Source organism: Lytechinus variegatus, chromosome 10 (assembly GCF_018143015.1).
Source record: "Lytechinus variegatus isolate NC3 chromosome 10, Lvar_3.0, whole genome shotgun sequence".
Taxonomy (NCBI): Eukaryota; Metazoa; Echinodermata; class Echinoidea; order Temnopleuroida; family Toxopneustidae; genus Lytechinus; species Lytechinus variegatus.
In genome coordinates, this window is record NC_054749.1 from 4837314 (window position 1) to 4863899 (window position 26586).

Below are 26586 nucleotides of genomic sequence, written 5' to 3' on the forward strand. Positions count from 1 at the left end.
ACGATTAATTCCTCCTTGAACATGAGGAATTAGCATTGTTTAATACTATATTGTTCAGTCAAGTTGGTCCTTATTGTCATATCTGTAAAATATGAAATATTGTTCAAACCATAGAAAAAAGAAATAGTGAGTGATGGACATAATCGACTGTCTCAATTGCATGACACTTAGATATGCGTGCATCTAACTGTTTTGTGAAAAATAAGCGAAAATTTAAAATGTCATAACTTTTTTATTGTACAACCTAGTTTGATGAAAGCGTTTTGCTAGTTTGATTTTTCTCTATTTATTCAAATCAACATTTTTCTGGAGTGGACCTGACCTTCAATGACTGAAACAAGGAGAGGGAAATATTTGGGGGAAAAATAATAAAAAAAACCCCGACTTAATTCCTCAAAAACAGCGAAATGGGCGTTGTGATAGGAGGGAGGGGGCATAAACGCAATACGAGGAAGACACACATCATTATCAAAGCTTATTCATATTTTATTTCGAAACAAAAAAAAATGTTTAGCTTGTAATATTGAAGGCAATAAAGTGAGAAAAATTGGGCTCTGAAACGTGCGCCGCGCACGAACGCGTCTTCCCTTTGCATTTTCCACCTTGCTTCAGCAGATAAAACGCGCCCAGAAATTTAGAAAGATGCATATATATCCCTGGTATATATCTCGAATGCTGGGGAGTTATTTGGAGTTGATCATCCCCCATCCGCTACAGATGATTATGCCTCGAGCAGGAGCAGAATCAAAATTCATTAAAGTATATGCTCCAGTTTCGGTCATTGATGAGGAGTAGTTTTGCTATACTATCTTTTGCGTCTTCTTTCTGAAATTATTGATTTGAAGTTGTCTCCGTGAGTGTCTTTTGGACGCTTTCCTCATTGCCTCGTTACTGTGAGCGTTGGGGTGCTCGTGTTCTCTTCATCTCTGACATATACCGCATGGATGTAATCCTGTTTTCATCGTCAGCTATATATTCGCAAGCGACATTATCACAGGAGATCTATACCGGGGATCAAATATTTCAACGACTATTTCGTAAGAAAACAGATCTCATCATGATCTTTTTCAAACGGTTCATCTCTCTCTACACACTACCGCTTGTGACAGAAGTGTAGCTAGAATTAAATTGTTGTGACGATTGATATATCGACGAAGCGAATTTGATTCATAAGATTAATATCATATCAACGAAGCTATTGTCACCTGAATTGTAAGTCTTCGATAAAAAAAAAACAAGGAAGAGTTTATAGACAGAGACAGGGATCTGTGAAGGAGGTAGCTATAATTTTTAGAGGAGCATTTGGTAAAGCAGATTCAGGTATCTTGAAAGGAAAATAACGAATTCTTAAAAAAAACATACAAATTAAAACACCGAGGAGAGGAAAAGCAAGATGAAATACAAGAACCTAACTTTATTAGGGCTGACGATATGGGCGGTGGCGGGTTCCTATGTTACCCTATTTCTCGTTGGGATAGCTAATTTCACAAACCAATGGATCTTCACGAAAGAGATAATTGATCGTGATTTCAGCAATGGCACTCTCCGGGTCACCGTCAAATTGCACTCTGGATTGCTTGAGTTTTGCCGAGATAAAGGTATTCCCTCTCTTTTTTTTTAAAATCTATTCATGTTTTGAACACAAATATTGAGAGAGATTTTGTAAATCACATTAGTGAGAAATAATCATGAAAAAGATTGAATTTAGAGGGTAAATAATTATGTATTTTTCACTCGCTGTGGAGTGGCATTAGAATGTACCCATCACCCCCCCCCCCACAAAAAAAAGAGAAAACATGTCTCTGAGCATTTCATAAGGTAACTCGAATGTAATTGGAAAACATTTTTTTTTTAATCAATATTAACTGTTAGCATTTCCCGACAAACGTTCTCTAAATTGCCTATATATATTTAAGTTCACCATTTACCGTTATCATTTAGAACAATTACGGTAAGCAATTTGTGAGCCCCAAAACATGACGTCGTTATGACGCAAGATTTCTATTTAAACAAACGATGCGAACAAGCGAAAATTGAAAAAAAAGTCTTTCCGTGATAGCTTTTAACATAAGGATCACCATTTTTACTCTCTTCATTTTTTCTCTCTCTCTCTTTGGCAGTGGAAAATTATGGGCATAGCCCCCAAGTCCTCATCTATTATGCGCCAAAATATAATAAAGGGAGGAAGAAGTGTGATGTACAATTCACCAAAAGTCTGTCCTCCTCATGTTGGGTCATTAAGTTACTAATAGTAAGGATAATAAATTGTAATAATGGGAAATTTCTGGGGAATGCTAGAAAAGGTATAGAAAATTAAAAAAAAATAAAACGAGTCACACCATTTCCCCGGATTGAAGGAATTGAAACATACTTTATTTCCAATTGAATATTTTTTAAAGTAATGTACTGGAAAGACATTGGTTTCGTTAACTATACAATAACCCTTGTTTTTTTTCCTCATCTAAAATAAGTAATCTTGCCCAAAAAAATTATGGAGCCCCGCCTCTTAATACCCCCTCCTAAACCCTAAAAATAATTAAAGGAAACCAAAAACCAAGAAGAGAGGCAATCTTATTGGAAAGAGTAAAATGAAAGGAACAATTTAAAAAAAGTTTCATCAAAATCGGTTATGAAATAAGCAAGTTATGGGAGTATGAAAACTCTTGTACTTTCTATGGGCAAACGTGCTTCAAAATGGCTGATTTTGTGGACAACTCTCCATTTGTTTTGTACACAAATTTTCAGATTTTCCTCATTATCTTTCAAGTTGCATCTCGCCTCCTTCTGAGCACAACATATGTCATCGGAAAATATAATCGACACCATATATGTCAAGGTCAGGAGGTGATAATGTGAAATATGTAAAATAAAGGGGAAAATCTGAAAATATGTGTACAAAACAAATGGAGAGTTGTCCACAAAATCAGCAATTTTGAAGCACGTTTGCCAATTTGAGGATCCACATAGAAAGTACAACAAGACTTTTTAATCTTCCATAACTTGCTTATTTCATATATAACCGATTTTGCTAAAACTTTTTGTAAATTGTTCCTCTCATTTTACTCTTTCCAATAAGATTGATTCTCTTCTTGGGTTTTGATTTCCTTTAATTAAGGATATATGGCAATTTCCGCGACTGTACATCCCATTGGTTTATTTTCAATTGCTCTAATGCCAATTCGTCCAATTACCAACGCTTGTACTATCATTTGCTCTCTCATCAATTTGTCCAATATCCACATGGTCTAATTGCCATTTCGTCCACTCACCATATCGTCAAATAACAAGTTGGTCCAATAGCCATTCCGTCCATATACTATTTGGTCCAATTGGTCTCTGTGTTATAATTGGGCGAAATGAATGAAAATAAAATGGGTATGATACGGAATGGTCATAGACGAACTGGTGAGTAGACGAAGTGATGATTGGACTAAATGTTTATTGGACCAAATTGTTATTAGACGAAATGTTGATGGACGGAATGGCATTAGACTAAATGAAGGTAGACCATGTGATGAGTAGACAAGTTGGCAGTAGAAGAATTGGCAATTTACCCCGCCCCCCCCCATTTCAGAGAGAGAAGCCTGGAAACATTCGATTTGATTTGATATATTTTTTTTCCACATTCCAATAATAACAGTAAAATTTACTTTTATTATTGGAATGTTGAAAACAAAGAATCATGTGTAATCATTTTTTTTCTCTGCATAACGTAACAACAAGCAAATGACATAACATACATTCTAACATTCTAATTGAAATATAATTATACAATTTATTTTCTTAATTATTGAAACACATAACAGAATATATTTATATATACATATATCGACATAATACATTTTGAAATGTGAAAGACATTCATCTTATTTTCACACTTATGGATACATTTTGACATAATAATCATGCATGTAGGTAATGACATTGGTTTTGCAATCGACTCACGTTTTCAATTTGCCTTTGTTGCATATCGACGCCTTTCCAGGCTACCGTGGTCGTATGGCGTAATGATCTAAACAAAAATTGGGGGAGGGTATGCAGATGTCTCGATCAAGTTTTAGACATTTTAATACAAAAATCTAATTTGTGGATAGATTTTGACATACTATTAATAAAATCATCTATTATTTCACTTTTTTCCTTTCCCTTTTTTTATACTTTGTTAGTCGTGAAACTTTTAGGGGACCATGTTGACCCACAGGCTCCCCCATCTACAAGGGCGGAAATCTCTCCCAAAAGGTAGGGGGACAAGGGGCTGGACAAGCAAAAAAAAAGGTTATCACCCCAAATTTTAGGTCATTTAGACAAAAATGAATTTGACAAGCAAAAAAAAGTTAACACCCAAAAAGTAAAGTCGTCTCGCCCAAATACATATTTTATTTCGATTTTGAATGCTGTATTTCTTTCCATCATAAAATACCAAAAATAGTAGGGGATATGTGATATTGTGTCCCCCTATTATTTTGGGTAGGGGGACGCGTCACCCCTGTCCCCCCTGGCATTTCCGCCCGTGCCCTTCTGTACGCCAGTGCGTGGTTGATAATTATGATATTATAGTCCCTAACCCCCAAGATTATCTTTTGACTACGGATCGTCTGATATATTTCCCTCGTGCAATCAGAAAGACGCCATGCTTATTCAAGCGATTTGTCAAATCATTATTCGAAATATGGTATGCATAATGATAATAATTACTGGCACAGTGCGATGTCGTATACTGATAGGCTTACTGTCACACCATCAAATTTGACTACAAACCGACTGGTATGGTGTATCTTTGGAAATTATGCGATAGGACTATATTGGCCTATAGCTTTCGTCTGTCTGTCTGCCTGGTTGGTTCGATTTGATTTGATTTATTTCCGTTCCTTATAAATTACATAAACATAAATAAGTCAAATATGTACGAGGAACAGACATAGTGTAGGAACACAAAGCAATTTTTTTTTTTTTTTAGTATCATAGTTTGGCCTATGTGACTGAATTGTGTTATGTAAAGTTCAAGCGCTATAATGAGCAAGTATCATTATTATTATCTTTATTATCATCATTAATTTTATTATTATTATTATCATTATTATTATTATCATAATAATTATTATTATTGTTATTACAATTATTATCATCATCGTTATAATTATTATTATTATTATCATCATCATCATCATCATTATTCTTATCAGTGTTGTTGTTGTTATTATTGTTATCATAATTATTATATGTTTGATTATAATAGGCCTACACTGGCATATGAAAATTCCGTGCTATAACCTGTCTTAGATGATAATAGAAAAAAGGTTTTAAAAACGTTAGAATTGCAAATATAATATGGCAGTAACTGGTTTAATATCCTGTACAACAAATTAACTCACAGTGGGTCATTGTTTTGTCGATCATGGCTTAATCAAAGATTTTTTTTTCATAAAAGTTAGTAATATAGGGAGAGAGGGTAAGAAAGGGGAACCGATCGAAGGGAAAGGTTCAAAGTCTCTGAAATAGAAAGGCAAGGAGGAAGGCAAAATAAAGAAATTAACGAAGATTCACAAACACATGGTAAATACATTTAAGGAAAAGTCCACCCCCAAAAAGAGTTGATTTGAATAAACAGAGAAAATCAAACAAAATAATATACCACTGAAAATTTTATCGAAATCGGATGCAAAATCAAGAAAGTTATGGCATTTTAAAGTTTTTGCTTAATTTCACATAATAGTAATTTATGCACATCCCGGTCAGTATGCAAATGACGGAACTGATGACATCACTCACTTTTTCTTTTGTATTTTATTATATAAAATATTCGAATTTTCTCCTCATTGTCCTGTGAACCAAAGTTTTCTTTCTCCCTGAACATGTGGAATTCCCAATGTTTAACATTAAATGGTTGAATAAAGTTGGTCCTTTATTTTCATATCTGTAAAATTGAAATGTATAATTCAAACAATGAAAAACAAAAGAAATAGTGAGTTAGGAACATCATTGATTCTCCCATTTCCATGTGCATATAAACATTTTGTTAATAAGCGAAAAGTTAAAACGCCATAACTTCCTTATTTTTATATCCTATTTTGATGAAATTTTCAGTATTATTCTTGTCTGATTTTTCTATTTTCTATTGATTCAAATCAACATTTTTTTCTGAGGTGGGCTTGACTTTTAACATCGTTTTGAATTTAAGATGAATACAATGTGAGGCTTTGAGGATTGTTTTTATCCGCGATCGAGTTCTACTCTGCCATGATCGGTCGAGAGTCAATTTCTTTGGTACAGCATGTGTCACCCAAAGGGGTAAACGATCTACTCACGCGTGAATTATTAATCTATTTCATTCTATCTCTTTACGACTCAGTGAACAGCTTGTCACTGAAAGTTTCTTATTCTTTATCAGATCATTATTCTTAAAGAAATATTGAGGACAGTGCATGGCGCAATGAGGCAAACAAAATTATGGTGGCAAGATAGGGAAGGGTTCTGAAAAGATGCGAGCTATAAAAGCGAGCGAGCAAAATTTTCACATTTGACACTAAAGCAATCATTAAACAAAATCGACATGACATTGAGAAAAATAATAATATTTCACCGTTACTCTTTCGCTTCCCATTTCTTCCAATTTTCTCCCTTTTCCATGGTCGTGTATATATACTGTATATACATTTTTTTTTTTTTTTTTTTTGGGGGGGGGGGTTCATGGTGCCAAGCCCCATATCTGTAAGCCATTAAATCGGGAGATGTTTTGATAAAATATATAACACATCTTGTTGATATTTATTTACAATATTTATACTATGCAACTATTATTATTTTGTTATAATTATGTATTACCTTTGTTGTATATATGTATTTTGTAATTCTGATACTGATCTGAATGCAGAAATAAATAAGATAAAATCAAATCAAATAATAACAATAATAAATAGAAATATGGAACATTTGTAGGGGATGGGATACAGAGAGGGGGCGAAATGGGGGTATCGAGGACGTCTCTCAATATTTTGTTCTTATATTTTGATGTGTTTACTCGTGACAAAAGTATGTAACTCGTGCAGTTCCATTGTATTAGCTTTTCTGCTGAATATGAAATAAACACATATTTGGATTGGAAAATTTTAATCTGGATGGGTTGGAGAGGGGGAAGGGTGGAGAAAGGGGAGAGACAGACAGACAGACAGACAGACTGGCGAACAGTCACTCAGTCAGTCAGGCACACATATACATATATATATAGAGAGAGAGAGAGAGAAAGACAGATAGACAGACAGACAGACAAACAAAGAGAGAGAGGGAGATATATAATATAATGTATGGGGAGGGGGAGAGAGGGAGAGTAGTTTGAGGAGAGTAGGAGGGGGGGGGGGTTGAAAGTGGTATATATTTCTATAATTCATGCAGGCCATCAACTCAGGCACCACCTCTGTCTCCAGGGAGCCAATTACAACATTATTCATTTATTGTCATTTTTTAATGCCTGAGTCATCTGAATACGAGTTTGGAAGTGGCCCCTTAAATAGTAGCAAGCAGCAAATATGAAGTAAAATGCGAGTGAGCACAGCATCAGAGCTCAGGTGAATGATTATTCCGGAGAATTATAATAAGAAGCTCTCCACTCTCCAGTACTATAGATGGGGCGGCGCCAGTGTATTTTTTTTTTTTTTTGGGGGGGGCATATCATGTTTATACACAATTGTTTTGATAACATGGATGATACATAATCTAACGATGAATATTTTGCGTTTATGTACTCTTTTCCCTAACTCTTTCTTCCTCTTCATTCTTCGTTTTCTATTTTTCTCAACTTCTTGAAAAATCATGGGGAAACAAAGTAAACTTGGCAAATCAAAGAGAAGGATGTCGTTAAAAAGAACGTTTCATCACAACATGGTAGGCCTGATAATTGCGACAAATAAGTAAACAATTTTAGAGAAAGAATACACATTGTGATCTAACCCTCAGATAAATTTTCTTTTTATTGTGTTTTTTTCATGCAGTATCTTACATTTGGATAGGACATCCGTCGTTCACTGCAGTCAAGAATGTATCAGAGGCCACAATGAAAACACTGTATGCCGCACCAGGTGATGATGATGACAATGATGGTGATAATGATGATGATGATGCTGATGATGATAGTGATAATGATGATGATGATGATGATGGTCGTGTTGGTGGTGGTGGTGGTAATGACGACTATAATGATGTTGGTGTGTGCATGGTGGTGGTGGCCCGGGGGTGGTGGTGATAAATGATGTTGACTATGATGATGGTGGTGATGATGATAATGGTGGTGGTGGTGGTGTGCCGGTGGTGGTGATACTGATGATGACGATGATGATGGTGATAAAGATGATGATGATGATGATGGTGGTGGTGGTGGTGGTGATGACGACGTCGATGAATATGGTGGTGGTGATGGCGACGACGACGACGATGATGGTGGTGATGATGTTTATAATGATGATGACGATATTCAATTATCGTGATTTGTTTAATAAAGAGGCGCATACACTTCTCTTATGCGAACAAGTTAGCTTTTAAAAAACATACTTTCAAATAAATTGAAATGGTTTGAAAACATAGGGGAAATATGTCTTTAATATCTGCTCATGAAAAGAATGTAATCTACACAATGAAGAAGGATTTTATATGCCTAAAAGAGGAGAATGTGTTAAACTTTAGAAGGGAACTTGGTGTAATAATCGTGGGTCATTTCCTCATATAATCTCACCCACGCAGGCTTCTGCGTCTCTCCATTACCCCCTTCCATCATAAGGCATAATTCATCGTCGTCACGACCGCAGTCGTCTATTATTCATGGCAGTCATCGGAACTTCAATTCCCTGGTCGACCGCGGCCTCGTCGCGGCGATGCGCATTCAAGGGATCTTGATGAGATTCGTGCGTATGCATCGCATCGCTCGCTCGTTAGTCCCCCCGAATGTACCAATGTTGTCAATATTCAAAACCGCATAGAGCAGCAATATAATTAATGTATTTTGCAAATACGGGAGAAAGTGAACATAACATATGCAATGCACGAAATAATAGACTTGGGAGTGGGTGGATGATGGTGGTGGTTGAGCTCATGGGGGGGGGGGGAGGGGTAGATAAAGGTGATTTGGCGCTCAGACATGGCTGCCATTTTAATGACCATATCAGGGAATATTTTTATTCTCCCCAAGGGAGATTATGATTATGATTGCAGGCGGATCTGGGTAAACATACTGCAATGTAGGCCTACTGATAGGGAATTGGGGAAATGTCTTTAACTGTTCGTGACTTCACATTTTGTCTATGAAATGGTGTTCATTTACAAGATGTGCTTCTCAAAAAATTGCATCTATATAAGAATGATAAATGATGATTATAAAAAAACTCAAGTCCTAAAAATAAATTACTTTAATGATGGCCATATAGTTGTTCCGTCATTTCATTTGAAAACAGCTAACAATGTATAGTGAGATTAATCTGCCGTAATTTTCTTTTGTCTTTTATCTTCTTCATTCTGCTCTCTGCATTTCTCACATTTTTCATTTGATGGCCGCCCTTTTGCGATTTATCACTCTGTTCTCGATCTTCCCCCTTTCAACCTCATTCCCACCCCCACCCTTTGACCCCTTTCCTTCTCCCTCCTTCCTTCCCTTCTCATTATTTGTTTCTTTCTTTCTTTCCTTTCTTTCTCATTCTTTCTTTCTTTCCTTCCTTCCTTTCTCATTATTTGTTTCTTTCTTTCCTTCCTTCCTTTCTCATTCTTTGTTTCTTTCTTTCTTTCCTTCCTTCCTTTCTCATTATTTGTTTCTTTCTTTCCTTCCTTTCTCATTCTTTGTTTCTTTCTTTCCTTCCTTCCTTCCTTCCTTTCTCATTATTTGTTTTTCTTTCGTTCCTTCCTTTCTCATTCTTTGTTTCTTTCTTTCTTTCCTTCCTTCCTTCCTTCCTTTCTTTCTTTCTTTCTTTCTCTATCCCTTCTTCCCTCTCGTCACTTTTTCTCATCATCTATCTCTCTCTCCCAATGTCTCCCCTCACTCCCTTTCCCACCCCATGCATGTTCCCCTCTCTTTCCCCTCCTTCCATTTCTCTCATTCTTCCCCTCTCCTTCTCTCTATAGATGATCCGGGATGCTTCAATATTCGAGCATCTCTTCCAGAGCCCAGTGAGCCACCGAAAGACATCAGCTCAGCCGTGTTACGTAAATATCAGTATTCTTTCATTTTTTGTAATGAAATTCACTCCCTTCTGGTACAGCCCCCCTGTTTTGATATTTCATTAAAGGTTATATGTAATTGAAATCATTGTTAAAAATTAACAATAACAATAGTCGACAGTTATATATATATATATGTGTGTGTGTGTGTTTGGGGGTTATTTACATTTTTCTTAAAAGAGAAAATGTTCAATGTAAAATATATAATTTATATTTTCCTTATAAGACATTACTTCCATTACTTCGTTAATCATTATGTTTTCATGTTTGTTATTAAAGGCTGAAAATGATACTATTTGTATACAATTTGATACTGAAATGTGGAAATTAATGAAATGAAATCAAACTCTATAGAAAATCATTATAGATTACATAAACAATATTATTGTAAAAATAGACAAACAAATTGATTTTTTCTATTCTCTTTTTGTTCATTTGATCACAATCAGAAAATATAAGTTTTGGAAGAAGGGGTATAGGATTGGGACGCCGTAAAAACACACAACAAACAAAATTTCGAGAGGATTTATTACCCAACTTACGAAATTACTTTCCCCCATCTTGTCCCGAAGATGAATTGCTTTGTCTTTGACTTCTTCCCTCGACTATTATGCATTCTGATTCAACTCCCCGGCCCAACCATAATTTCTCCACGCGAGACATGATAAATAAATGTTGGCGTTGCTTACCACATAGGTCATTATAAATCATCTAGTTGAATCTGTTGCGACAATGACGTCAAGCCAATGCATACTAGATTAAAATGGAGTTAACAGGCTGACTTAATCTATACTCCGTTACATGAAATTTAAGAGAGGGCATAAACTTGAATCAAATTAGGGGAACGATTAGGTGGTTGGCTGGTCAGTTGCACAACTTGAGATCGAAATACATCCTCAGTTTTCGCCCAATGCTCATGAGTATGGTTTTCACATTGGTCTTCAGGTCTAGGGGTGAAGTTGCACAAGACACATATTGGGACACATATTTTCGAATATGTCGGTTACTGCGTTATCGTACAAAGCATATTATGTCAATAAATAAGAAGAAACCCTTGCAGATCGAACTACTTTTTTCACTAGCGCTTGTTGATCGAATTTCTCACAATAGTCTTTGTGATGGGATCCATGGGGTGTAAGTCACCTTCAAGTCTAGAAATTCTAAAAATTCAAGAATTTGATTACAAAGAAGTCCATACATCAATTGTCAATCACTATCATGATGATCGGTGAACTTGTGAAATATCATGAAATCTATTTCATGTGAGTTTTTTTCGGAGGGGCATATTATCAATAGATTTGCGTGTAATTCAGTAATGTACATGTTATATATTCTTTTTAATAGTAATTCAATAAAACTTTGTTTGTTACATACTGCTTTTGCAAGGTACATGTAATCTAATTTACATGTATATGAATCGAAGAGAACGAGCAGATCAAAACAAGAAATAATTCTAATCAAATCAAATATTATTACTGTTATAGGCCTGTTTACACAAAACATATATGACATATACAAAGCCGATGCATGCTAGTTACTAATCGATTCGTAATTTTGAGGGACCAATTTGTACAAACGTTATGCTCCTTTGACTCTCTACGTTATACCGGGCGTTATACTAATTTTGAATCGTACTTGTATAAATAAAGAACACTTTCATGTTTTCTCCCCAATTTGCAGAACACGTGGTGAAGGTGCTGCCGCTACCTATATGTAGTTTTCTGCTTCTTGTGATTACGTCATCGCTTAGTACAATGGGTCTATTCTTCCCACAGCGTCGGTGCTTCATGTTTCTCACTGGAGCGGGTCACATCCTCGCAGGTAAAGACAGGGGACTCCCCGAAACAAAATGAACGGGGATTCCCCTGATTGGCGCATGCGCACACTCTTCCGGGTGTGGCTAATTTTACGTCCAAATAACAGAAACGTGTGGATTGTGGAAGGAAGAGGGCAGGAGGGGGGGGGGGGAGTGGAGGGAGTGGTATTTCGTTACTCAGGAGATGGGTAATGTCTTTAATTCTCTTTTGGGGGGCTAGATGTAATTTATTCAACCGTGCTTCAAACGTTTCCTCTTTGTTTATCCTCTATCATCACTATATGCACAGCTAGCTTATTATTTACTTTATTCCAATGGGAATTGAACATCTTACAGTCCTATAGGTATAGGAATTCAATTATAACAAAATGATATCGAAAGTTAATGCGTTCTTCTGCCAATCAAGTATTTATTGTAGGAAAATTGAAGTATTTTCCTGACGAAGATATTTCACGCCAAAAATTTTAGTAATTCATAAACACTTGACCTGTTTGGCAGAAAACGCATTAATTTTCGGAATCATTTTGTTATGCATGAGGCCTTTCTTGATAAAGAGTGTTTGTTCGAGAAAATTCTATGGTATCATATTTATACATTTTTTGGCAACTTTTGTTTGTTTAGTTTATACCATTTTTATTTGTTCTATATTGTGTGTTTTGGTATAGGATTGTGTTCCTTGACGGGTCTCATCCGTTACATCATCGCTGTCAACGACGCGGTGATCGAGAAGCATCCCGTATCACCCGACAAGCTTTTCATGCACACATACGGCATCTCCTTCGTGCTCGCCGTCCTCGCCTTCTTCCTCATCAACTCGACGGGCGTTGCCAGTCTCTATCTCTACATCCGTCTCGAAAAGATGGCGGTCCGGAGCGAGCAGGATCGATATCGCCATCAGTTTACCATGAGCTCCTGCGTCACCAGCTCGCCCGACATCGAAATCACCGCACACGACGTCGAGGGGGAGAACGATGTCGTGGATGCGAGTGGCCGATGTGGTGGTGGCGGTCGTGTTGTTGATGACAGGACGAATGAGGGGAATCCCCTACGACCACGCCCAGAGGGGATCGATAGCGATTTACATATCGATAGTCAGCAGAGACATTACGTTAGTTACAGTGATAATGAACCAGTTAGTCAACCAACTTCGATAGAATTATAAAAGAAGATGTTTTAAAAAACATCACATAAATTACCAATATAGTCTTTATGGTAGCAAGACGTTGATCATCGCTCAAATATCATGTCAATTATTCAAAATTATCTATAACGAACGCGAATTTCAAATAATATTGAATATTCAATCTTTTGTTTCAATATCTGTTTCGAATTGTAATTGATCTTTCTGCATTTGAATATGTAGGGGAAGGCGGGGTAAGTTGAGCATAGGGGCAAGTTGAGCCACCAGCCCCAGGCCAATAATGAATGAGTCAGACATTGTGGTGGTGTCATGTATTGATGACCCATAGCATAACCCCTAACCCCACCACATTATTTTCAACTTTGAAACAAAAAGTAGTTTTTTAGAGGGAAAAATATGAATTTCAGCCAAAAAAGTAAAAAAGAGTGTGAAATAGATAAGTGCTTTATAAACACACACGTCTTTAAATGTAATAAAGACATGATAACAACATTATTAGTCCAGGTATGGATCTTCATTCTTGTCATAGTCTTTTATATGATGGATGCATAATAAATGTGTGGATACAAAATTATCGCACTAAGTTCGGACTGGGGTAAGTTGAGCCAAACAGCATGGGGCAAGTTGAGCCATGGTAATTCCTATGGTAATGTATCTTAAAAAACAAACCATAAAAATCGATTGAAATGCTGGCTGAAAGGGGCAAATTTACATGACTGCTCTTTTCCTTTTAAAGGATGTTAGTATTTATAGAGAATTAGCAAGTGAAAAGACTTTAAAACAAAAAATTGACATGCTGGTTCTCCCCTCATACATTTTGTACCTAGTTTTTGTGGCTCAACTTACCCCAGAAGGTGGCTCAAACTTACCCCATATATGGGGCAAGTTGAGCCATTTGACATCGTTTTTTTCAAAGGTCACGATGACTTTCAGTGTGGGATAGAAATATATAGGTGGAAAATATTTCAGAATTAAATTTCAAGGCAAGGTACTTATTTCGACAAGATTATTAATCATCAATTCTAACATGCAAAAAGCAAAAACTGTCACAACTTACCCCGCCTTCCCCTATTGTTGTTGAACGGAAATAAATAAATCTACTTAATCTAATCTAATTTTTAAAGAATCAAGTCTCGGGACCGTCACTTGGATTTTCAAAGGGGTGTACTTTTTTTTTCCAAATTTGAGGAGAAAAAGACGAAGAAAAACTACATGAGGGAAGTGTCTCTTGATGTATATTTGCAAAGTAGCGGTTCAGATGGAATAAGCGGAGATTTGACGTTACATCAAATTTTGAGTAAACACTCTCCAATTGGTTGTTGTATTGTAAAAGATGAAATTTTCGAAGGGGCGTCTTATTTAGGGCAGAGAAAGCGCGGCGGTTCCGAGGGGGAAGGAGAGACAGCATGGGCCTCTCTTGTTGGAAATGAAGAACAAAATTGCAGAGTAACGTGTAGTATGACCAGGACCGTCGCTAAAGTGGATGTGGGGATGCGACACCCCCCCCCCTACACGACTCTGGATATCGTCGGTAAATCTGCTCGGCCGTCGGGGGAACAGAAGGAAAGGAACAATAAAAAAATAGAGAAAGGAGGAAAGAGAAAAGGAAAAGAAAGGAAAAGGGAAAAGGCGAAAGGGTGGGCAAAATAAAAACAAAAATGTTTGATTATCAAAATTTTGCGCTCATATAAATTGTCTGATTACATTACCATTTTATAATTGGTGGGATCTATTCATGGATCACTGCAAACAGTCTGTATACAGGTCTTTTTGCAGGCCAGACTAAATGTAGAGTGGAAATTGTCATCCATAAGCGCTCTTTGCCATGAGTAAATATATAGTATATTGCCAAGGACATTCTGCGAATTTGCTTAAATCTTTTGTGTCTGATTTTGTTTCCTCGAAATTCGGAATATTTTTGATAGATAGAGTGGGTGACCCCTATATCCTGGCGGGCCATAGTCTTGAGCATATACAGCGCCAAAAGTTATTGCCATTTTAATTCCTAGATAGATAAGATATAGTAAATGCACGTTTGTATAAGTGTAATAAGAAAACCTTTATGCAAATTTGCCAGTTATTTTGTCAGCTATTCTATCGTGTTTAGTAATAAGACATTTAAATAGAATTATATTCTGTATGGATTGGTGATGCTGTCAATGTTTCAATGTTGATGATTATTGTTGAAATTACAATACATAGTAATCATAAATGTCTTTGTTAGTTGTTTATGTTAGTAATTATTATTATCATCGCCATGATCGTCAGTAGCATTATTATTGTTTTAATAATAAGTATCATTATTGATATCATTGTTTTTGCAATCATTAATATTTTCATTATTATTGCTATTATTATTATTGTTATTGTTGTTGTTGTTATCATCAACATCATTACCATTATTAATCTATTTATTATTATCATTGATATTACTATTTTTAATTTTCATTTCTACCATTGTCACACATATCAAAAGAAAATCGTATGGCCATAATTTTCCGGCACAATTTTACAGTGAACATACTGTAAAAGCCCCCAAAAATGGCAAATTCAAGTTGGTGCCAGAATTTCCACCGCAATTTTGCAGTCTAACGCCAAATCGTACGTTTAATAGAAAAGCATATAGGATAAAATATAATAGAATATATATACAGTCTTTGATAAAATATGAATAGATATGAATAGAATAGAATATATAGAATAGAATGCATAGAATACAATATGTATAGATTAGGATATATTGAACAGATAGTACTGTTTTTTTTCTGTTCACGTATAATATGTTTAACTGAATATGTTGTCGAAAAATTAACGAAAATGGAAATAAATCAACTTCTGATGGTAAAAACTTAAAATGTATTTGTTTTTGTACAAATTTCTGTATGAATATACTCGATTACATAACATCGCCGTCAAGCTGTGAGGTGCGATCCCCTAAAGGCCAAAATCAATCCCCTATCTTTCTTAACCCTATCTAGGCCGGGGGGGGGGGGCCTCCGAGGCCCCCCCCCCCGAAACAAATCGCGCAATATTTTCGCCGTGCGAAAATTTTTGACTGCGCCGCTCGCAGACTTTTTACTTTCAAGTCTTGCGCAACTTTTGAGACCAACTTTAAGTCACCCGGGTACGTGGTTCCGAAATTACGTAACATTATGTAAGTGCATGTCAGACCAAAAATTGCTCAAAAACGTGATTTCGTGTACAAAGTCAATGCAAATTGTGTTTTCAACCAAAATTCATAAATGTATGATTATTTTTATTTTTACTGGTCTAAATATATTTATTTTATGCTTTTTATGATCACAGAAGAGTCCCCAATAAATTTCATTGAAAAAAACAATGAAAAACAAAGAAATACATAAGAAATTGCAAAAAACAATAAAATACATAAGAAAATTATTTGATATCGCAATTTTTTTCATGTACACTTGCTAAGAACACCACAAAGAGTTTCTATACCAAAAATTAGTAAATTTGGAGCTTTATTTAGGGAGTTAGAGGAAAAAGTATGATTTCGCATACTAATTACGCATAAATTAGCATTATCACGATTCGGATGAAATAAATTACTAGACAATCTAGCAGATTATGTCCCAGGCAACCCGCGTGCCAATTTTCGGTGCGATCGCACGGTCGACGGCCGAGATCATAGGGGGGGGGCCTGGGAGGCCCCCCCCCCGGCCATATGAACTCCCAAAATACCCCGGCCTAGATAGGGTTAATTATCTTCCCCTCTCCCTTTCTCTTTGGCATCCATGACATTTGCTCCACCGACAATTGCTCTGCCGACCATTGCTCCGCCGACAATTGCTCCGAGGTTAATTCCATACACTAATAGAATGACCAACTTCAACCCTGAAGTTCACACTATACCCTATCCTAACCTAGCCCTAACATGGCACCCAAACATATCTTCGAGGAAATAAATCCTGGGGCAATGGTTGCCTTCTCTTTAAAGCTACTTCTAAAAATCTCTTCTTCCCTCTTCCTCCCCTTTCACCTTCCAATCTCCCTCTCCCTCCTCTTCTCCCCCCCCCCCCCCCTGTTCAATCACCTACAATGCAAAGGAGGAAGGGGGGTGGGAGCAAGGGACAGAGATGCCAACCTGAAAAGGAACATTTCAGTATTTTTTAAGCTGAAATCAGTATTTCGGTGAGGAAATCAGTATTTTCAAAAAATACCATAGGACCACACAATACAACTGAAACTATAGCAATCAGTATTTTACATGAAACTATCGGTATTCTTCTCACTTTTCAGTATTAAATACTGAAAATCAGTACTACTTGGCAGCTCTGCAGGGAGCAATGCATTTCTATTATACATCATACTGTCCAGACTGAAAGCAGCTGCACTATACACATGTAAATAGTTGTTAGTAATATATTTTAATTCATATCCAATTCATATCAAATAAGTGTGGTGAAAGGAAAACAACACAAAAAACATGAATGCATAAACATGGCAAGTATAATATAACGCGGTAAATCTCCTGAAGCCATGGATGATGGTAAATATACAACTTCAATATGAAGATCTAACAACTGAGTTATGAATTGTTTTCAATTGCGAGGCACTATGGGGCGGGGGGCGAGGCAGGCAGCCACTCTATATGAATTTTCAAGAGAATACAAAGAGGGATATACGTTGCGTAACTCTACATTAGCAATATAATTCAATTGGGATAGAATTGGGTATTTCCTCACCTATATCACAATCACAAAATATAAGATTTGGAGATCAGAACTTGATATATTGCAATTTAAATCTTAAGAATCAGGGGATAACAATAATATAGGGTATTTATATTGCGCTCATATCCGCCTTGTTAGGTGCTCAAGGCGCTCCTATATTACCCGGCTAAGCTAGGCGTTCATAGCGCACACAGCTTTTTAAGGAATTATTTCCTACCGGTACCCATTTACCTCACAAGGGTTGAGTGCAGCACATTGTGGATCAGTTTCTTGCTGAAGGAAATTACGCCTGGGATTCGAACCCACGACCCTCTGTTTCAAAGTCCGAAGACTAATCCACTGGGCCACAACGCTCCACAATAATGCAGTCACACAAATTAGGCCATCATATCTAGTACTTTCTAGTTGTTGTTATTGGTAAAAACTTGATTGACAGACAAGTGAAATACCCAAAAGATCATTACTACATATCAAAACAAGATGTGAAATTATACGAGACAAAAAACAGTGCAATTTGCATTGTCATCAACCAACATTTTGGAGAAATCCCTTAAAATCTAAGATAATGCAATAGATGAAATATTCCTTAATCTTGTGATGAGATTGTATTAGAAATAATGAAACCAACTGAAATTGTTTTTATATAAGGAACCATTATTTCTCATATCAGTAACTCTGGGCCTTTTCACATGTGAATCTTGAATCATCATTGTAATGATTGTAATTCGTCTTTAGAATCATCGGACCTTTCACACGCTCACTCGAAAACTGTGATTTGAATTCAAATTCCAGAGCGAAAGGCAGAATGTGTCCTTGGTGACTTGTTAATCAAAGCACCGCATCGCATATACAAGCTATGATGAGTGCTTGACAATTGTATTATCTACAGAAGTGCATAGAAGGTCACGTAAGCTCCGCCCCAAGGTCAAGCCTTTCACACCAAAATTTGTACCACAATTTGAGTGAAACTTAACTGGAATTCACAAGTAGAATTTGAATTCGTGATTGTGATTAACATTCGTGATTCTAATCATGTTCTAGTTTGGTTTCACACATGCTAAAAATTTGTCATTAGCCTTATTTTTCACTGGAATCATCATTAATATTACGATTTTTTACCGTGTGAAAGGGCGGTCTGTTATTTCAAATCAAAAGATATATGAAATACTAAACATTTCATGACAAAAACCTTTGTAATAGAACATGTTGCTTTCTTATACTTGCCTAGGATATAACAAAATATTACTTGAAAAATAAAAATAACAAACATGAACACAGGAATTTTATTTGTGGTCATCTGTACTCAGAAAGAATGACACATGCATTACAGTATCTTATTGATTGAATAAAGAGCTGTTCTTAAAGATAGTGTCATTTTGAAGTGATGTTTCCCTCCCCAGGTTCAAATAATTTTGGCAAGGAAGGAAACAAGACCGGCCCTGAGGCAGCCTTGACCTTGGCCAGAGTCACATGTTAAAAGTTGATGGGAGAAGGCTTGCTATGGTAGCCTCGTGTCTCAAAACTCCATGCTGCAAACTTTTTCACAAAAAATGATTAAGCCCACATTCCATCTCCTTTTTAATCTAAGTTCAGACAACTATATTAGAAATTGCAAATTGGCAGTACGTTTTTCAATCAAAATACTTTTTTTTTCATATAAGTATTGTACACATTACCACAATTAATCATTTAATGCAACGATACAAGGGTGAAGAAACTAAATCTATATTTATATAAAATTTATAATAAATAACTATTATACACAAATATAGTGGTATATAATTAATGACATCTTTTGGAATTCAAAAGGCACCTAGTTTCAGCCATACTCCTTATATTTTCAAAACAATAGTTGAGTTTCACGTACAATGAATACAATCATTAAAAAGATTCGGAAAATATATCCTTAAAAAAAGTTCTGCAATTGAAATTTGAGGAATGATAATTCTAATTGCTGAACTATTACAAGTGAAACTTGTATCATTGGAAATCTATATTATTCCCCTTTCAAATGATATGCCAGTCGTTGTGATTTCAAAATCATGGAATGTTCAATCCCCCAGAATATCAATCAAAGTGAAAAGCGTTAAGATGCAAAATGCATTATTTTCTAACTCAAGACTCAATTTTTTTTTAATTTGCATAGGCGATATAGTGTTTGTTTGAAGTGAAAGCTTTCATAAATGTTGAATGTTTGACAAACAAAGAAAGCAACCTATCAAACTTGTTGAATAACCCAAACCTTTTGAAACAGACAGGGTTCAACATTAATCCAAACATATTCAATTCACTTTGCACATGAGAAAACATCATTTGTGGACTTTTGCATATTACATCAAGATATTAAAGTCGATGTCGATCCACCTTCAAATTCACTAACTGAAAATAATGATTTTGCAAATATTTCATTTTTTGCATTGCTGCCTATTATATGTGGATTATCCATTCCATGATTACATTGGCATAACAAATAACACATCATAAATGGGAAATGATTACACCTAATTATATCACATTTAAGACGTATTGGTTTTGGTTTTACAACAATCAGTCATCACCCGCCAATCTTCGATCATGCCCCTGGCCTTGAAGAAAAAAACTTGAATTTTAAAAATTGGCATACATTTTAGTCAATGAATGATCGTTGCTGAATGCTTCAAGAATGTTTTGAGACGCTAGCTAGTTAGAAGTCACATTAATCACTGAGATATTTATACATGTATATGACAGAGCAGGAAAAAATAATTACCCTCAAAGGGGAACTATACCTATCTTCCTATTTTAATACCAGAGCAAAAGCAAAGTAGGACCCAATGAAAAATTTTCAAAAACATACAAACAACTCAACTCACATACACGTACACGTAGGAGATTACTGTTAAGATAACACAACTAATGGTGCATTAAACACATACATTTAAAGGGACCAAACATAGCATGTTACATGGGGAAAATAATTTACCTTCTTAAAATGAAAATTGTGATACATGTAGCTATTGATATATAATTCAGAAGATTATAATTTTACCCTTTTCATCCTTTTTCATTTTTTTCTTGGTCGTTGAATATTTAGGAGGGGGTCAAATGCCCCCCAAGACACCTATCTATGCACCGGTGAAACAGCAGAAAAGGGCAAGAAAATAAGGAGCTAAATCAACCCCTGAGCCACAACAAATTACACTCTCGTGTAATAGGGCATATTTTATCACATAATTACTTCCTTGAAAATAATTTTCTTGATGTTTCTTTTATAGGTGAAGTCCACCCCAGAAAATTGTTGATCTGAATTGATAGAGAAAAATCAAACAGGCATAATGCTGAAAATTTCATCAACATCGGATGTAAAATAAGAAAGTAATGATATTTTAAGTTTCGCTTATTTTTCACATAACAGTGATATGCACAATTCAGTGACTTGCAAATGAGACAGTCGAAGTCCTTTCCTCACTATTTTTCTTTTGTTTTTTATTGTTTGAATTAAACAATATTTCATTTTTTACAACTTTTAAAATAATGACCAATTTTACTTAGCCACAAACTGTTAAAATAATGGTAATTACACATGTTCAGGGAGGAATAACATTTTGTTTCACATGACATTGCGGAGAAATTTAGAATTTTTCATATTTCATATAATAAAATACAAAAGAAATAATGAGTGGATGAGGTCATCAGTCTGCTCATTTGCATCCCGACCAAGATATACATATAACTGTTTTGTGAAACTTTAAAAAAGTCACAACTTTCTTATTTTCATCCGATTTTGATGAAATTTTCAGTGTTGTGCTCCTTGAATTTTTCTCCTTTTAATCTAAAGGACCTGTCCTTTAATTTTTACTCATTACGTTCCGACTGACAAGTTTGTAAGTTTTTATGTCAACAAAACGAATGAAAAGTATTACCGATCATATTACTATTCTGAACAGTACCACCCATTATCCCGGATCAATAGGGTATTAAAAGGAATTAATTTGAATTTACTGCAAAGTTAAATTGCAAATCTGCCACTGATAAACAAGTTTTCCCTACAGAAAATCATGTTATTTTTCTGCTGCTAGAAAATACCAACAATCACTAAAAACTTAACCTATTAATTTCAAGTCACAATAAATTTTGGACAAAAATGTCTTGTTTAATTGGAATAGACCCCCCCCCCCCATTCACTTAAATGTGATTCAAAACTACAGCAATAAATACTTATCACAAAGCAATGCATAAGTAGTGCAAGTAAATGGGAAAAAAAACAATTTTGAATTATCACTATTTTAATAAACTTTCCTTTCCTAGTATGGTGAAGAGCCAGAACTTTGTCTTAACTGGTGATAAATAAAACAATATGCACATCACTTGTTTTATCCCAAGAGGTCAAATATTATTTTTCATATACATGTATGTTGGCTGCAACACTATGGCCCACAATCTGAGGACCAATTCAACTTTCATAGAACATGGTCTAACTGTGCTAAAATTGTAGGAAGCCAAAAATATCAAAATCGCATGTTTCATATGTTGCTTTTCCCATGTTGGTAGGTGAAGAAAACTATTTTACTCATTACTTCAGATAGCATATGAGCATCAAATGCAATGAGAAATTAATTAGCTATGGTGAGATGTTGAGCAGTGTCAGAATTAGCTTTCCATAGCTTGACCACAATTTTAGTCCAGAGTTTAAATCAAACTTGAGTTCAGAATACAGGCTTATGGAATTTTGCATTAAATTGTAAACATGAATTTGTTCCATCTGTAATTTCTAAATTCAGCTATATAAACAATCCTATCATTTGCAAAGTCTTATTTGCAAACATTTATTTTTTTACTACCGCTATCTATCATTCCATCTATATACCTATCTACCTTGCCAGCTAATGATCTTTTTCAAATCTAAATTTCCTTGCTGCATTTAGCCAGTCACAAATAGAATAGAGCATGTTGCGGTACAACCTGAGGGTACGGTATTTAGTTGAAGGCACTCGTACTACCGGTCTCTGCCATGCGAGGATCCTTGAGGCGTTTTAACCTCTCAAAGTGGGCCGCGCGGAGTAACCTGTTGACGTGACAGTAGCACGTCTCCGAAGTCTCGTGGACGACGTCCGGGAGGGGCCCCAGGGATGGGTGCTGGGAGGACGGGAGGATGCCCGCATCCTTCAAGAGAACAGGATGATGATGCTGCTGTTGATGATGATGATGATGGAAGGATGGTGTGGTAGTAGATGGAGGAGGCGGAGAAGGGGATGGGTTGTGGTGGTGGTGGTACCCATGCCTATCTAGATGGGTATTATGTAAGGCTGCTGTGATGTCGGCACTGTTGTGTGAGGGCGGAAGACAGTAGCAAGCAGTGCTGCCAGCCTGAGGACTTGTTGCTAGGGGAGACGTTGATGATGCTGCCTAAAATGAAAAAAAATCACAATATTTCACAATTCAGCAAAATTTATCACAAAGTTAATGATGTATATCTAACTCATTGTGCATTCGTTCAAATAAATAGTATCTTACTAGACTATTTCCTCAATGAAGAGCAAATACAGTGAAACAGATTCTCAGTTTGAATTCATTGTTTTGGTCCAAAGAGTAATGTTAAAATTTCTGTATTTTCTTACAGTGTATCTTATAAAAAAAGGGTGAGGCAAGAACAAACAAATACTACTCAACAAATTCGTTTTTCATAGCAGCGATCACATTTATCACTTTGTCTAATTTTCAGTTAGGCTCTACCCATTTTGTCAAATATCCATATGCTCACACCACTTAGTCTACTTCATAAGATGAACTGCTTTTAAACAAAGTTTTGACTTGACAAAGTGAAAAACAATTTGAAGACGAAGTGGAAATCCTGGGCATTAAATGGGTATTAGATTCATAGGCAGCGGAAGCGGGGGGGACGTGTCCCCCCTAAATTCGGGGAGGGGGGGGGACGGCCCCCCTAAATTTGTTGTTGATGACCTTTTTTTTTTTTTGCTTGTCATTTTATTTTCCTACGTCCTCCCTAAAATTTTGGGTTGAGAACCTTTTTTTTTTTTTGCTTGTCAAAAAAATTTTGGTTATCCCCTCCTAAAATTTTTGGCTTCCGCCGCCAATGATTAGATTAACACTTGTGTAGACCAAACAGAAATTAGAACAAACTGATACATGTAGAAGACCAAAAGGGTTTAGCCAACATACGTAGTTATATTAGATCAAATTGAGAGTGTAGCAAATGTTTTTGAACTATCTGACAAGTATAAAGATTGTATAAATAATAAAATAATAGGCCTATAGGATTTGTTTAGCGCACTGTCGCATGTATCCACCTTGATCATGGCACTCCTGTATTACCCCTGATTAATGCTCACAGCATTTTGGGAATTACATAAAACAGCATATTTACCCAGGGTAGCCACTTCAGTTCCGAAAACTGTTCTCCCAGCGGCCCCGCTAATATTATAATTCCGGCTTCAGCACAGCTACCTTGATCGGGTAATCGAGCGTTCAAGGAATTTCTTCCTTCCGGGTACCCATTCACCTCACCTGGGTCGAGTGCAGCACAATGTGTATAAATTTCTTGCCAAAGGAAATTACGCCACGGCTGAAATTCGAACCCACGACCCTCTGTTTCAAAGTCTGGAGACTAATCCACTGGGCCACAACGCTTCACGCTACTAATTACTTCCTGCTGGTACCCATTTATATCACCTGGGTTGAGTGCAGCACAATGTGAGTAAATTTCTTGCTGAAGGAAAACACGCCAATGCTGAGAATGAAACCCACATCCCTCAGATTGCAATACAAGAGTCTTAACCACTAGACCACGATGCCCCCACTACCCTAATAAACCCTAATACTAACCTGTGAGTGGTGTGGCTCCCCTGCCCCATCTGCTGGGCTTTCATGTAATTCTTGATGCTGATAAGACCTAAAAAGAAAGAAATCACAAATAAAATGATTACTAATGTCCCAAGAAAATTAGGAAGAGGAAGAGAAGGTGGAGGAGGAGAAGGAAAGGGGGAGGAGAGGAGAAGACAAAGATAAAGGCAAAGGAGGAAGAGGAGGAGGATGAGAGAAGGAAGAGAGGGAGGAGAAAAAGAAGCACAAGAAAAAGAAAGGAGAAGGAATATAAAGGAAGACCACACCACTCACCTTTCAAAGTTATATTCTCTCCTCTTTGTTCTTGGTAAAATATCTTCCCCATCTTCGTCTCTGCTCCGAGAGCGTTTTTGACTGAAATAAATAAAACAAAAAGTAAAACGTGAAATATTGCATTTGTACAATCACTGCTTCCAAAAACAAGATTAAAATGTTAGTTTATTTGTATTCATTGTGTTCATTTATCAATATCTGGCAAAACATTTTTTGCTGTTTCATTTGTAAGATGCCGTGCTACAAAAACAGTCCTATACACAAGTAGATAGCAGGGGCCAGGGCCCGCTGGGAGTGGGAGAACAGTTTCAGAACTAAAGTGGCTACCTTGGCCTTGGGTAAATATAATGTCATTAATTAGACCATGGACCCGGCCCCTCTGGCTTCCACTCTGGGGTCAGAAGGACCGCATGCGTGTTCCCAAAATGTCCGGTAAAGGGGTACTTACAGTTTTTCACGGGACAAGTCCGGCCCGCGAATTGTAGAAAAAGGGGGTGTTTTTTCTTATCTCTCTCTTTGGACTCCTGAGAAATTTTGAAAGGGGGTTATAAAATATCTTGAATAAAGAATAACATAGAAAAATTGATCAAATTCCTGCTAGTTTTGAAAGGTCATTCAGGATTATTTCATTTTGAAAAGTAAAATATGGACATTTTTAATGTTGGAACGAGAGCTCACCTGAGATAGGGGGTACATTGAGCAGTGTTCCGGATTTAGGGGTCTCTCCAAGGCATACGAAAAGCCCTAAAAGGGGGGTACGGCACAGACATTTCGGCAGCATTTTTGAAAGCACCCCCCTCGATAGGGGGCTACTTTCAAAGGGAGGGAATGAGCATAGGCGTACCCTAAATAACACTGAGTGGGTGGGGGGGGGGCGGGACCATGGACCTATTGAAAAAAAAAGAAGTTTGTGTCTGAATCAACAAAACCGCAAACAAAGCAAAGCCAGAAAGTGAGAAACAGGTTGTAAAATGGGAAGTCTGTATGAAAGACACCAACAATTTTTTTTTTGTCGAGATATGTTTGCCCTAATTGCCCATGTTACATGTCACGAGAGATAGACTTGTTGCTGTCTTGGGGCTTGGAAACAGCTTCAGGAAGAAGCCTGTGGGCTAGCCGCACAGCATCCGCATGCCAATCGAGCAGTCATCCCAATGGCAATGCACAAAGAAATGGGCGAGGCAGTAAGTGACTGACTGCAGAGAATCGAGACGACAGTCCCGCGAGCCCGAGCGATTCCCAGTGCAGAGCTAGCTTCCGATAACCATCTTTAAATTTCACCTAGCCCGATGCAGATATCATTTTATTCACCGGATGAGTGTTCATTTTCATAACCATTGGAAAGAGTTTAAGTAGCTCATGATGCTATCAAATATAAGCAATTACCTGGCTTTCGTGAGAGTCATCTCGCTTCTTCTGAAATCCATTTGTTGATGTTGCGAAATACCTACCGTACGTACGGTACCCGTACGTACTGCTAAAGCTACACGTATATATTCGACCGGGCGACGCGGCGTACGATACTGGTGTACATGGTCGTGGGTCGATTTGTTTACAATCGAGGTGACCCATCGATGACCTTCAAACAGCTGTCTCAACCTGTTTCGCTGGGCCACAAGTTTGCGGTG

At 36.6% G+C, this 26586-nt stretch overlaps 2 protein-coding genes across 2 annotated transcripts; one reads left to right on the forward strand and one right to left on the reverse strand.

Moving 5' to 3' along the window:
• The first annotated feature begins 670 nt into the window (after positions 1-670).
• Positions 671-13316, forward strand: LOC121423080. The gene is made up of 5 exons (XM_041618364.1): positions 671-1598; positions 7986-8072; positions 10099-10179; positions 11875-12015; positions 12676-13316. The coding sequence occupies exons 1-5, from the start codon at positions 1394-1396 to the stop codon at positions 13170-13172; spliced, it is 1011 nt and encodes a 336-aa protein (XP_041474298.1). The 5' UTR covers positions 671-1393; the 3' UTR covers positions 13173-13316.
• Positions 13317-22092: 8776 nt separating this feature from the next.
• Positions 22093-26423, reverse strand: LOC121423198 (pair-rule protein odd-paired-like). The gene is made up of 4 exons (XM_041618518.1): positions 26345-26423; positions 24959-25039; positions 24668-24734; positions 22093-23230 (listed from the first exon to the last, which is right to left on the reverse strand). The coding sequence occupies exons 1-4, from the start codon at positions 26383-26385 to the stop codon at positions 22802-22804; spliced, it is 618 nt and encodes a 205-aa protein (XP_041474452.1). The 5' UTR covers positions 26386-26423; the 3' UTR covers positions 22093-22801.
• Positions 26424-26586: the final 163 nt, after the last annotated feature.